At 41.6% G+C, this 15,104-nt stretch overlaps 1 protein-coding gene across 1 annotated transcript; it reads left to right on the forward strand.

Moving 5' to 3' along the window:
* The first annotated feature begins 2,097 nt into the window (after positions 1-2,097).
* LOC118387460 (AT-rich interactive domain-containing protein 5B-like) lies at positions 2,098-9,898 on the forward strand. The gene is made up of 6 exons (XM_035775841.1): positions 2,098-2,374; positions 6,011-6,165; positions 6,381-6,433; positions 7,141-7,238; positions 7,446-7,614; positions 7,763-9,898. Exons 2-6 carry the CDS (start codon positions 6,021-6,023, stop codon positions 9,044-9,046), a joined length of 1,749 nt encoding a protein of 582 aa, XP_035631734.1. The 5' UTR covers positions 2,098-2,374; positions 6,011-6,020; the 3' UTR covers positions 9,047-9,898.
* The last annotated feature ends 5,206 nt before the right edge of the window (positions 9,899-15,104 follow it).

Genomic DNA, 15,104 nt, shown 5'->3' on the forward strand with positions numbered 1-15,104 from the left:
ATGGTCCAAGTAAACTAACAAACTAACATGGTCCAAGCACACCAAGACAGTCGTGAAGAGGGCACGACAAAACCTATTCCCCCTCAGGAGACTGAAAAGATTTGTCATGGGTCCTCAGATCCTTAAAAGGTCCTGCAGCTGCACCATTGAGAGCATTGCATCACTGCCTGGTATGGCGACTGCAAGGCAGGGTAGTGCGTACGGCCCAGTACATCACTGGGGCCAAGCTTCCTGCCATCCAGGACCTCTATACCAGGCGGTGTCAGAGGAAGGCCCTAAACATTGTCAACGACTCCAGCCACCTTAGTCATAGACTGTTCTCTCTGCTACCACACGGCAAGCGGTACCGAAGCACCAAGTCTAGGTCCAAGAGGTTTATTAACAGCTTCTACCCCCAAGCCATAAGACTCCTGAACATCTAGTGAAATGGCTACCCAGACTTTTTCCAGACTTTTTCCAGCCCCCCCACCCCCTCACACCACTGCTTCTCTCTGTTGTCATCTATGCATAGTCACTTTAATAACTCTACCTCATGTCCATACTGCCTCAAATAACCGGTGCCCCCGCACATTGACTCTGTATCGGTAACCCCCCCGCTGTATAAATTCTTGCTATTGTTATTTCACTTCTGCTCTTTAATTACTTGTTACATTTATCTCTTATCTGCATTTTTTTGAAACTGCATTATTGGTTAGGGGCTCGTAAGTAAGCATTTCACTTTTGTATACGGTGCATGTGACTAATACAATTTTATTTGATTGCTCATCTTTCCCTCGAGCCTGACTATCAACTCTCCAGTACGAGGTACTGCCCAGCCTATTGTTTTATTCTTATAGTGGATATAACGTTCAAGATTGTTTCAAAGTTACAAATTCAACTATTTTCCACAAGGTTTTTCTTTGTTGAAAACTGGTTACAATGATGACTTAATCTTGTTGTGGAAATTTCACACTCAAAACAATAGTCAAATTTCTGCCCTGCTAGATCTGCCCCAGTCAACTGTAAGTTCAGTTATTGGAAGTGGAAATGTCTAGGAGCAACAACGGCTCAGCCACAAAGTGGTCGGTCACACAAGCTCACAGAACAGGACCGCTGAGTGTCTGTCCTCGGTTGCAACACTCACTATCAAGTTCCAAACTGCCTCTGGAAGCAACGTCAGCACAAGAATTGTTCGTCGGATGGAGTGTTGTAAAGCTTGCCGCCGTTGGAGTCTGGAGCAGTGGTAACGCGTACTCTGGAGTGATGAATCACCCTTCACCATCTAGCAGTTTGGCGGATGAATCTGGGTTTGGCAGATGCCAGGAGAACGCTACCTGCCCCAATGCATAGTGCCAACTGTAAAATTTGATGGAGGAGGAACAATGGTCTGGAGCTGATTTACATGGTTCGGGCTAGGCCCCATAGTACCAATGAGGGGAAATCTTAATGCTAGAGCATACAATGACATTCTAGACGATTCTGTGCTTCCAACTTTGTGGCAACAGTTTGGGGAAGGCCCTTTTCTCTTTCAGCATGCCAATGCCCCCATGCACATAGCAAGGTCTATATAGAAATGTTTTGTTGAGATTGGTGTGGAATAACTTGACTGGCCTGCACAGAGCCCTTACCTCAACCTCATTTGAACACTTTTGGGATTCATTGGATCGCCGACTGCAAGCCAGGATTAATTGCCCAACATCAGTGCTCTTGTGGTTGAATGAAAGCAAGACCCCGCAGCGATGTTCCACCATCTAGTGGAAAGCCTTTTCAGAAGAGTGGAGGCTGTTATAGAAAGAAGCAAAGGGGGTACCACCTCCATATTAATGCCCATGATTTTGGAATTAAATGGTTAGACAAGCAGGTGTCCACATACTTTTGGTCATGTAGTGTACTTCCCTCAAAGATGTTTACATTCCAACACAGGAGACAGGCATTGACAAAAAAATATTATTGGCAATAAGTAAAAGTATGCATGAGTGAATGTCTGTTGTTACCAATAACGAACAAAATTATTTCTATATTCTGGCTAATTATGTGGACTATTCTGATGCCACGCCTTTGGCACGCTGCCACGAGCAGGTTGGACTGGTCCGACTTCCATCTCCCAGCAGGAAGCACTCTGGGTATAAACCTCCCTGAGAGCGTTGGACCAAAATGTTATTCAGGTGCCATAACAGGTGTGTTTTAGTATTTATGTGTGACAGGGAGAGGTGACAATACTGTCTTGACTGTGAAGAGCGGGAGGAGACATACAGAGACAGGAGCTGAGTCTGTATTGTAGCTACCTCTCTGGAGATATAAACTCTGATCTATAGAGCCTGTGGATTCGAGGTGGCCTGGTGCAGAGGCCTGAGACTGAGACCCATCCATCTCCATTCTGTTTCTGAAATCACAGGTGAGCAGCACCACTAAAAACTTGTGTTACTCTCTTAAGGCTTGGTTGATGGTTCTGATATCATCTTGGTTTCTTCCCCATCCACAAGTCTTTATAGGTGAGAGGAGGCACTGATGTGGTTAAATCTTGGATCCACTAATACTACTCTTGGTACTGATGGTATTTCCAAACCACTGTATATGCCATATTGTTGTCTGATTCAGAGTCAAATTTCCATTAAATGTCATACAATTATTCAATACAGAGGATAAAAAGGGTATGGAATTCAATTGAGATTTGACATTTTTTTCCTTTAAAGTTTGAAGTTATTGTCACGTACACTTGTACAGCCTTTCTTGCTTGCTCTTTCCCAACAATGCAGTAGTCCATATTAGTAGTATTATAAACATGTTTTATCAAAATGTCCAGTGGACCAAAAACACACTAGAAAAAATGTATAATAAAAACATAATGAAAAGCTATATACAGGGACCATTCCAGGGTCAGTGCCCATGTATGGTGTAAGGTGACAAGGCATCAGGATATATTATAAACAGAGTAGCAGCAGTCTATTTGATGATTGTGTGTGCAATTGTAGAATCAGTATGAATGTGTTTGTGTTATGTGTGTGTGAGCAAATTAAGTATGTGTATGTGTGCATGAGTGTGTCAGTGTGAGTGTGTGTGAGTGAGTGTGTAGAGTATGCCCAGGGACTAAACCCGTCAGGAAGTCCAGGATCCAGTTGCAGAGGGAGGTGTTCTGTCCCAGGTTCCCAAGCTTGGTGAAAGGTTTTTAAATAAAGTGGTGAATTGCTGTGATTTCACATTTCACACTGAATTGCCCAAAGCTATGTTAGTTGTCTTGGAAATTCCAGACCTAGGGGAACAGCAATGTGCAAAAGAACAGTGTACGCTGGAACACTGTTAACATTGTGGGAGGCAAGCCGTCTGCCTAGGGAGACCACTATTCAGGGCCGGCTCCAGGCATAAGCGACATAAGCGGTTGCTTTGGGTCCCTGGCCACTAGGGGGCACAGCTATTTTCAGGTCTCTCGAGAGATGTTCAATCGGGTTCAGGCTCTGGCTGGGCCACTCAAAGATATTCAGAGATTTGTCCCGAAGCCACTTCTGCATTATTTGGCTGTGTGCTTAGGGTCGTTGTCACCTTCCAACAGGACCCAGTCTAAGGTCCTGAGTGCTTTGGAGCAGGTTTTCATTATGTATTTCTCTGTACTTTGCTCATCTTGTTCATCTTTCCCTCGAGCCTGACCAGTCTCCCAGTCCCTGCCACTGAAAAACATTTCCACTGCATTTTGCTGCCACACCCATGCTTTACCGTAGGGATGGTGCCAGGTTTCCTTTGTGCGTGACGCTAGGCATTCAGATCAGAGCATCTTGTTTCTCATGGTCTGAGAGTCCTTTAGCTACCTTTTGGTAAACTCCATGCGGGCTGTCATGTGCCTTTTAGGGGTGGCTTCTGTCTGGCCACTCTACTATAAAGGTCTGATTGGTGGAGTGATGCAGAGATGGTTGTCCTTCTGGAAGTTTCTCCCATCTCCACAGAGGAACTCTGGTTCTTGGTCACCTCCCTGACCAAGCCCCTTCTCCCCCGATTGCTCAGTTTGGCCAGGCGGCCAGCTCTAGAAAGAGTCTTGGTTGTTCCAAACTTTTTTCCATTTAAGAGTGATGGAGGCCTCTGTGTTCTTAGGGACCTTCAATGCTGCAGAAATGTTTTGGTACCCTTCCCCCAGATCTGTGCCTCGACACAATATTGTCTCAGAGCTCTAAGGACAATTCCTTCAACCTCATGGCTTGATTTTTGCTCTGTCACCTGTGGGACCTTATATAGACAGGTGTGCCTTTCCGAATGTCCAATCAATTAAATTTACCACAGGTGGACTCCAATAAAGTTATAGAAACATCTCAAGGATGATCAATGGTAACAGGATATACCTGAGCTTCATTTTTTCGAGTCTCATAACAAAGGGTCTGAATACTTGTGTAAATAAGGTATTTATTTTTATATATATATCAATTTGCAAACATTTCTAAAAACCTGTTTTTGCTTTGTCATTATGGGGTAATGTGTGTAGATTGATGTGGGGGAAAAAAAACTATTTTATTCATTTTAGAATAATGCTGTAATGTAACAAAATGTGAAAAAAGTTAAGAGGTCTGAATACTTTCCAAATGCGCTGTATGTCAACACACAGGCGATTGTGTCAGTCTAGATGCTTACTCTCTACCTGGGTGCCTCGGAAACTAATTGCCGTTTGTGGTTCTATTCAGCAACATAGGGTGAAACTGAAAAATCTGTCATAATTAACTTAACTTTGCAAGAAACACTGAAAACAGTTTCACAGTGTGATGAAATGGGACATATTGTCACGCCTTGGTCATAGTGTTTTGTGTTTCGTTATATATTTGGTCAGGCCAGGGTGTGACATGGGTTTATATGTTGTGTTTCGTATTGGGGTTTTGTAGGCATTGGGATTGCGGCTGAGTAGGGGTGTAGCTTAGGTTGGCTGCCTGAGGCGGTTCTCAATCAGAGTCAGGTGATTCTCGTTGTCTCTGATTGGGAACCATATTTAGGTAGCCAAGGTTTCACTGTGTATTTCATGGGTGATTGTTCCTATCTCTGTGTAGTTTCACCAGATAGGCTGTAATTAGGTTTTCACGTTCCGTTTGTTGTTTTGTATTTGTATAAGTTATTTCATGTATCGCGATTCATTTATTAAAGACATGAGTAACCACCACGCTGCATTTCGGTCCGACTCTCTTTCGACAAACGAAGAACGCCGTTACACATATTTTCATACTTTGTGTACTGCCTCTTTGGTGGTTGATCTTTAAGGTCCTTTTGCATAAAATATGTGAATTAAACATTCATGAAATAATAAAACAAACTAAATATTTAAACATTTAATTCACATATATAAGAAGTAGACAATGAAAGAGGACCTAATTAGAATCTATAAAACAGACATATCTCTCATAGAGATTTATAGTAGATTCTGTAAAGTCTGGATCAGCATATGAAAAACATGACAGATACAAGAGATGCAATATATTGTGCAGAATCTGTATCTCAATTAAATGTTGTGTAATAAAGTGGCACACAGATGTGAGAGTGTGCCATATTCTGTCTCTGACTCTCCTCCACTCTCCAATCTCATAGCTCGGCAGGGCACATATGTCATTTATCCAATGATAATTTATCCCTTTTAGAAGGGTGAAATGTTACACAACATTCAGATGAAAAGGTATTGTGTATAACATGATTATCCATGTAGCAGAATGAGATAATGTTGGGTTTTTATGTTGCATTTCTATCTGTAATGTTGTGAACGCATCACCTCACTGAATGCAGCCCTAGTATATGATTGATCTGTCCTCTCCAATAGGACACAAAACATCAGTCAAACTCATTGTTTGATTTGTAGGGAAGCCTCAGTCAACATGTTGAATGTGCATTGTAACTACTGTACAGTATGTTGCTAATGTGTTAGAGCTTATTGTGTAAAATACTGTTAGGCTACGATACATTTTTTAAACTATGAATGTCAATGATGAATGAACCACATGATGCTGTCGTCTTCTTCAGTATGTTGTGTAAACATTGCGGTAATGTTGTGTGTGTATTGTGTGTTTGTTCTCAGGCAGAAAAAAATGGCCCATGGAAAGAACCAGGATGAGAGACCCTCAGAACAGGGCGAAGAGATGGGAGAGGAGACCTTCCTCAAAGACCTCCATCTGTACATGAAGAAGAGAAATACACCCATAGAGAAAATACCACACCTGGGCTTCAAACAGAGTGAGTATACTGTACTGCAGAAAAACACACACACACACACACACACACACACACACACACACACACACACACACACACACACACACACACACACACACACACACACACACACACACACACACACACACAGCTAGCACGTGCATACACAGTAATTGTTGAGATCTCTCAGACTGGATGTACAGCTGATATGTTGTTTATTGTTTCTATATTTACAGTCGGTCTGTTCATGATGTACACGACTGTGAAAAGCTTGGGTGGCTACCACCAGGTAAAATAACAATAACATTTGTAATATTTCTTATGTTTAAGTGGGATGTTGTTGTGCACTCTTGGTTTCTGATTAAAATAGGTGTGAACAATTCATATTTCAAGTCAAATCACAGATTCAACAGAAAATCATGTTAATTTGTATGTAAAGTAAACTATCCTCCTGTCACTTAAATAGCACCCATAACCTTATGTCTGAGCAGGAAATGTAATATATATATTTATTTAGTAAACCATTTGTGTCTGTGTCAAAGATCCATTTCTTTCTCACGGAAGTTACTGCTTTTATTTGTTTCAAGAAACAATCTCAAATGACTGCAGCAGTGGCAGGGAGACATTACTAGTGTCATATGATACAGATAGGCAGTATGGTTTATAGCACTTTGGTAGCTGCTACATTGACAGGCTGCTAGACTGGCATTCCTATCAAGGTTTTGATGCAACATGATATCTCCTTGACAAGTTTGGAGGGATAAGAGTCAAACCACTCTTTATCAAGAGATACAACAACAACTTAATTCATGATATTGACTAGAGAAAGAAGTGTATTATTAAACTAGGCTATTATACATCTGTGCATGTGGTTAGATGGTTTATTATACCTGTTTGGATGTTGTTAAAACCTGTAATGTATGGCATCACATTTCATGTATGTCTATGTTACATACAGAATACAATGGTGTTAAAATAATCCTGAATCCTTCCCAGGTGACGGCCCAGCAGATGTGGAAGCAAGTATACAACACCCTGGGAGGAAACCCCAGAAGTACCAGTGCAGCCACCTGCACCCGTAGACACTACGAGAAGTAAGTCAGAGAACTTAATATACAAGCGTGTCTGTGCTCGCGTGTCTGCTGGAGTGTTTGTCTGCATATACCTGTGTAATTGCGCATAACGGTGGATGCTTGCATATCTTTGCATGACTTTGACACAGATAATGCAAGTACGTTAAGTGTACGTGTGGTTTGTGTAAATCGGTTCAGTATCTATAAATGTTCTTCATGTTTCCTTAGGCTGCTTCTGCCGTATGAGTGTCATGTAAGAGGAGAAGACTACATGGAGGTACTGCCACAATGCCAGCAGAAGCGTTTACATTACAGTAGGCTCAGTGAGCAGGACGAGTGCCCCAGGACAGCCAAGCGTAGCATGACTTACGGAGCTCTACAGACATCCCTGCACCAGGTACTGTACACTAACAAGCAAACATACACACGCACACGAGCATGTACGCACACACAGTGACAAGCACTAATACACTGATGAAGACACAAAGACACACGAACACACATTTAAATGAATTGACTAACTCATTGTTGTTCTGTTCTCTCAGAAGCCCCATAACTATCTGACAGACTCCAGAGTGAGGATCATCCCTATGCCTGTACACTACAGTCAGTACTACCACCACCCTGTCCACCCCGTCCACCCAGATCTGCTCCCCTATGTCCACCCACCTCTGACCCCCAGCAGCCTCCCCTCCCCTCAAGGACAGACAGAGAGGGCAAAGCAGCCTCTGGAGCACCTACGCTCCCTGGCCAACCAGTACAAGGACTCCTCAGGCTGGACTGAGCCACTCAACCTCAGTCACAAGAAGGCTGGTCAGGAGTCAGGCGGTCACCCTGCTTCATCCTTCGCCCCTCCTCCCTCCAACATCTCCCCAAGGTTCTTGAATACGGTCTCACCTCTGTACCCCGCCAAGGGGCTGGTTAAAGATGAGGGCAGTGAGACGCCGGAGGGAGAGTTGCCCCTGGGGAAAACCCACCTCTACCCCTTAGCGACCAGAGACGACTACTCCCACAGCCCGACCTCAGCCTCCAGCCCAGGCATGAAGAAAGAGTCCCCCGTCCCCTCTCCGCTGCAGAGTTGCAAGGATAGTGCCCCCTCCATGATTCCCGTCCCCAAACTCCAGAAGAGGGAGTACGCAGATTGGCCCAGGGGGGAGTGGAGAGGGGAAAGCCCCAAGCAAAGTCCAGGGCCTCTCAATTGTAGTCACGCTCTGTGCAGTACCCCCAGAGGGACAGAGGGAAGGATGGAGATCCAGATCCCGCTGGCGATGCTCCATGACTGGGTAAAAGGAGTTCTGCTGTGTGGGCCTGCTGGCACCCGGCCTGGGGATCTATCGCTGCAGGATTCAACCATGGGTCAGACCCCAGGCTCAGAGCCCAGGGAGAGGGAAAGGGCACAGGCCTGGTCTGACACCTCTCCCACCATTGCTACACATGCTGACCAGGTCTTCCACAACCATCACAAAGACCAGGACAGGGGTTCTGGGGATCTGAGAGAGAGGAGTCTGGAGAGGCACAGAAACCTGCCTAGGCCCACCACCACCACCTCCCCTAGTACCAGTCACTGCCGCCCCATGGCGCCCTACCAGTTCTCCAGCTACAAGCCTCGGCCATCAGGGAGCATTCCCTTAAATATCTACCCCAGCAGCCAGGCTCTGGAGCAGGATAGTGTACGCCACACATCCCCGGGCTATTGTCCAGGCACATCACTGGGAAGGGTGGAGAACCCTTATATGGCGCTGATGGTGAACCCCTCATTTCCCTCTCTGGTGCCACTGACACCTGAGGAGTTAATGAAGTTAAAGAGGCTCATCTCAAGCTCCTCATGAATAGAATGGAACAGCAGGACAACAACCTGCTAATTAATATAAAATATGATGCACTCTGGACGAAAAGCTGTTAAATGTCAACATTGACATTGGACACTTAAAAAGCCCTCATTACTGTTCAAAATCAAGAGACAATGTAGCACTACTGTTGACTAACTTTTTTAAGTACTTCAGAATATGAATTTAGTCCTTTAATCTTCTGTGTTTTTATCATTTGAAGCTTGCTAACAATGTATTGTGTACTGGAGTGAGAAAAAATAATTGCCCTTCATCTCAGCGGTTTGTTTTGAACATGAAGTAGCATCGAGAAGAAAAAAAATGTAGCCTGATAATGACAGTAAAAAAACTTGAAACTAATTACAAAAGTTTACTACCCAGACAGCAAAGGGACATTCTATTGAGTTCTTACTTGTAATTTTGTTGAGATTTGTGACTTGTACATTATTTTAAAAGAATTGTTGAGAGTTGTTGTTATGCCAGTCATTCTTGTTGTTATGCCACAAATTCTTATTTTCAATGACAGCCTAGGAACAGTGGGTTAACTGCCTTGTTCAGTGGCAGAACAACAGATTTCTACCTTGTCAGCTCAGGGATTCGATCTTGAAACCTTTTTGTTACTAGTCCAACGCTCTAACCACAAGGCTACCTGCTGTTTTTGAGGAGAAACAATTATATAAAATATAAAAGTTACACTTTATTCTGAATTTGTGAATGTTTTTATATATATATATATATATATATATGTCATATCTTCTTCCTATTCTTATTTTACCATGAGTAATGTTGGATTCTTTTAATCCTTTTCAAGTTTACACATTTTTCACACAATAAACATTAAGATGTTTTATCGAATGACTCCATAATTGTCTATCATTTCCTCCTAATATTTACATACAGTTGAAGTCAAAAGTTTACATACACTTTAGCCAAATACATTTAAACTCAGTTTTTCACAATTCCTGACATTTAATCCCAGTAAAAATTCCCTGTCTAGGGTCAGTGAGGGTCACCACTTTATTTTAAGAATGTTGAAATGTCAGAATAATAGTTGAGAGAATGATTTATTTCAGTTTTCATTTTTTTCATCACATTCCCAGTGGGTCAGAAGTTTACATACACTCAATTAGTATTTGGTAGCACTGTCTTTAAATTGTTTAAATTGGGTCAAACGTTTTTGGTAGCCTTCCACAAGCTTCCCACAATAAGATGGGTGAATTTTGGCCCATTCCTCATGAGTGCTTTCCCACAAATATTTTATGGGATTGAGGTCAGGGCTTTGTGATGGCCACTCCAAAGCCTTGACTTTGTTGTCCTTAAATCATTTTGCCACAACATTGGAAGTATGCTTGTGGTCATTGTCCATTTGGAAGACCCATTTGCAACCAAGCTTTAACTTCCTTAATGATGTCTTGAGATGTTGCTTCAATATATCCACAAACTTTTCCCCCTCATGATGCCATCTATTTTGTGAAGTGCACCAGTCCCTCATGCAGCAAAGCACCCCCATAACATGATGCTGCCATCCCTGTGCTTCACGGTTGGGATGGTGTTCTTCGGCTTGCAAGCCTCCCCCTTTTTCCTCCAAACATAACGATGGTCATTATGGCCAAATAGTTCAATTTTGTTTCATCAGACCAGAGGACATTTCTCCAAAAAGTACTATCTTTGTCCTCATGTGCAGTTTCAAACCGTAGTCTGGGTTTTTATATGGCGGTTTTGGAGCAGTGGCTTCTTCCTTGCTGGGCGGCTTTTTAGGTTATGTCAAGATAGGACTCGTTTTACTGTGGATATAGATACTTTTTTACCTGTTTCCTCCAGCATCTTCACCAGGTCCTTTGCTGTTGTTCTGGGATTGATTTGCACTTTTCACACCAAAGTACGTTCATCTCTAGGAGACAGAACCCGTCTCCTTCCTGAGCGGTACGACGGCTGCGTGGTCCCATGGTGTTTATACTTGCATACTATTGTTTGTACAGATAAACGTGGTACCTTCAGGTGTTTGGAAATTGCTCCCAAGGATGAACCAGACTTGTGGTCTACAATTTTTTTTTCTGAGGTCTTGGCTGATTTCTTTTGATTTTCCCATGATGTCAAGCAAAGAGGCACTGAGTTTGAAGGTAGGCCTTGAAATACATCCACAAGTACACCTTCAATTGACTCAAATGATGTCAATTAGCCTATCAGAAGCAACTAAAGCTATGACATAATTTTGGGGAATTTTCTTAGCTGTTTAAAGGCACAGTCAACTTAGTGTATGTAACCTTCTGACCCACTGGAATTGTGATACAGTGAATGATAAGTGCAATAATCTGTCTGTAAACAATTGTTGGAAATATTACTTGTGTCATGCATGAAGTAGATGTCCTAACCGACTTGCCAAAACTATAGTTTGTTAACAAGAAATTTGTGGAGTGGTTGAAAAACATGTTTTAATGACTCCAACCTAAGTGTGTGTAAACTTCCAACTTCAACTGTAGTATTGTACAAACATGGCATAATCTAACAACTATATCAACTCATTATGCATAGTCAAAACCTTAAGCAAAGTGGAACTTCAGAACGATCAGCGAGAATGTATTGCTTGTGGTTGGAACACAAATATGAAATAGCAGGAAGTGTCAGCGTGAAACCCGATGCCACCTATATTCCTCAGAAACACGTTGATGTGTGTACTACAGCACCATTCTATTGACTTTGGACCGGAGCTTGTTTTGTCAGATGTGTAACTCCACAGAGCTTATTTTACTGGAAATGTATAAGTGCACTGCCGACACCCACTGAAGCAATAGCTATCACAGAAGAATAAGCCTTTAACAGGCCATAAACACAAGTTATCCCTGACTGAAGAGGGAGAGAATCAAGAAAGAATAGTCCTAAAAAAAAACACGTCAGCTGACACTCAAAAGACCTAAGCAATCATCTTGTCATCAGGATTGTAATTAATCCACCTTTCTCCTGTTTGTTGTATTTTTTTCTGACATAGTGAGGCATTGTCTAAATCAAATCCAAGTTTACTGGTCGGTACACAGTTTAGCAGATGTTATAGCGGGTGCAGCGAAATGCTTATGTTACGAGCTCCTAACAATGCAGCATAATGTCAAACAAATGTCAAACAAGCATTGCACATTACTTTTAAAGGTAATTCACACTAGAGCTGAAATCAGCTGCATTTACCGTGAATGCAATCTGCGAGAACTTCAGGAAAATTGCCTTTAAAAATGAACATCGTCGACAGTGCAATGCACTTGTCTACAATCCCAGTCTTTGATTTGATTGCGTGCCTACCTTCCCTGTTGTTTTGCACCCAATGGTGCTAATGGTAAGGTGTGGGTGATTTGTGTTGTTTGGGTGAACATTTAGAATGCTTTGCAGACGCTCTCATGCAGAACCAGTTAACTACTGGTGGTTACATAATTTAACAACAACCATAATCCCATCTATCTTGTTTACTGAATTGCTCAACAGTGGCATGTTGTCAAAAGAAAAAATAGTCTCACTGTAAAAATGTTATGTGCACAGTATTTCCAATAACCATAATTATCTGTTCCGAGCTTTGAGGGGAAGGTACAGATAATTATGGTCTATGAAACTCTCAATTGCACCGACTAAACCAAATAAAATACCTGGTCATAAAAACGTTGACGATACATGTATTAGTTAAAATATGTAGCACTGCAGCATCAACCTGCTACTTCATAAAACTTAGTTACTTTACCAGTCGCACTGGTTAGCAATACCATATGGGGGTTAAATTTCAAAAGACGAAAATGTGTCTGTCTATTATGTCTCCCAGCATCTTCAGTAATTGTATACCTGTAACACTGATACTGTACATAAGCATGTACCTGTACACAAAGTCACTGTGCAGATGATCTTATATGCAGGCCTTGGCAAGGTCTGTGTTGGCATTGTAGTGTGAATACAAAGCATTGACTGAATTTACAAGACACACACACACGCATACACACACACTTAAGGACTGAGGCACCTGTTATCAAATCACATGAACGTTCAAGTTTCACCCTCAATATGAAAAGTGAATGCACTATGCCAAGAAGTCAGTCAACTCTGTTGTGAGATTTGTTGAGGATATTTGCAAAACCCCAGTTAAAACAAGGAAAGACAGCCACATGTTGTGTTTGAAGACAAACAGTGTCACAACATCACACACTGTCTGAGGCACATGTTATCAATTCACATGAACGTTCAAGTTTCTCCATCAATATGCATAGGTGTAAAAAATACCTTAAAGTACAACTTAAGTCGTTTTTTGGGGATATCTGTACTTTACTATTTATATTTTGGACAACTTTTACTTCACTACATTTTTAAAGAAAATAATGTACTTTTTACTCCATACATTTTCCCTGACCCCCAAAAGTACTCATTACATTTGGATTGCTTAGCAGAACTGTCAGAGTCGCGTGTTATAGGTGGCAGGGAAGTCAGGCGAAGGAGAATCAAACTGAGTGTAATGGAGTTATTTTATCACGATGAATGAAACATACTCCAAACACTAAACAAATAACAAAAATGGGTACGAGGACCCGACACGCACCAATACAAAAAGATATACAACACTGAAATACAAACAAAGACATGAGGGGAAACAGATGGTTAAATACACAACAGGTAATGAATGGGATTGAAACCAGGTGTGTAGGAAGACAAGACAAAACCAATGGAAAATGAAAAATGGATCAATGATAGCGAGAAGACCGGTGACGTCGACCGCCGAGCACCGCCCGAACAAGGACAGGGAACTGGTCAAATTCACACACTTATCAAGGGAACATCCCAGGTCATCCCTACTACCTCTAATCTGTCAGACCCACAAAAATGCTTTGTTTGTAAATTATGTCTAAGTGTTGTAGTGTGCCCCTGGCTATCTGTAAATTAAATAAACAAGAGCATTGTGCTGTCTGGTTTGCTTAATATAAGGAATTAGAAATTATTTATACTTTTACTTGGACTTTTGATACTTAATTAAGTATATTTTAGCCATCACATTTACTTTTGACACTTAAGTCTATTTAAAACCAAATACTTTTAGACTTTTACTCTAGCAGTATTTTGCTGGGTGACTTTCACTTTTACTTGAGTCGTTTTCTATTAACATAACTTTACTTTTACACAAGTATGAAACGTTTTCCACCACTGTCAATATATCAACTGACAATGCACACAATTCCAGGTAGATTCTTGGGGATTTTCCAAACCCCAGTTAAACAAGGAAAGGCACAGCCACTTGTTGGGTTGGTGTCATCAAATGTTAAGACACCATTAGCAAACAACAGTTCAGGAGTGACAACAATCATGACCGGAAGACATAAAATTAAAGGGTTTTAGGTTTGTAATGCTATCCTAAAGTTTAATATACATGCTTCACATTCCAATTATATTCCTTATATTTTCTTATTTTCAAATCCATGTATTCATTGCTTCTGAGAACAATCTTGTAATGCAGATGCACATTTTATAATTACAATTTTAATACCTGTTATGACTGACATTGTGGCCAATGTAAGATTTACATGCATCAACTATACACACGCGCACAACTGTTTTGGTGGTGTCAGATTTTTTACTGGCATGAGCACCTTATTACCTCAAGGAAGTATAGGCACATACCATCGTCATCATTGCCAGTAAATCTGACTGAACAACACAGCACACCGGCACCACAGATCTGAACACACTCCTATGGCTTCTTGATGACTGCTTGACAGACATGTTTATAGTCAATTGCATGTCTATCCATATATTAATTATGCTGCATCGGTTTCACACATAAAACATTGTGAAAATTCCATCAAATAATGGCAGCCGTGGGAACATTATACATGGAATGAACAGAAGCGATCTGTAACTCTATAATAGCTTAAGGTCAATTATTCATCTAACCAGGCCTCCATGGCCATGACTGACTGCTGCAGGCCCAAAAAACAAATAATGTCTAACCTACTATTGGACTCATTAATTCAGAACATAAAACAACTTTTATATATTAAAGATTATCCCTATGCCTCGCACAGCAAACACTTTAAAAGTTCATGCA

Source organism: Oncorhynchus keta, chromosome 9 (genome assembly GCF_023373465.1).
Source record: "Oncorhynchus keta strain PuntledgeMale-10-30-2019 chromosome 9, Oket_V2, whole genome shotgun sequence".
Lineage (NCBI taxonomy): Eukaryota > Metazoa > Chordata > Actinopteri > Salmoniformes > Salmonidae > Oncorhynchus > Oncorhynchus keta.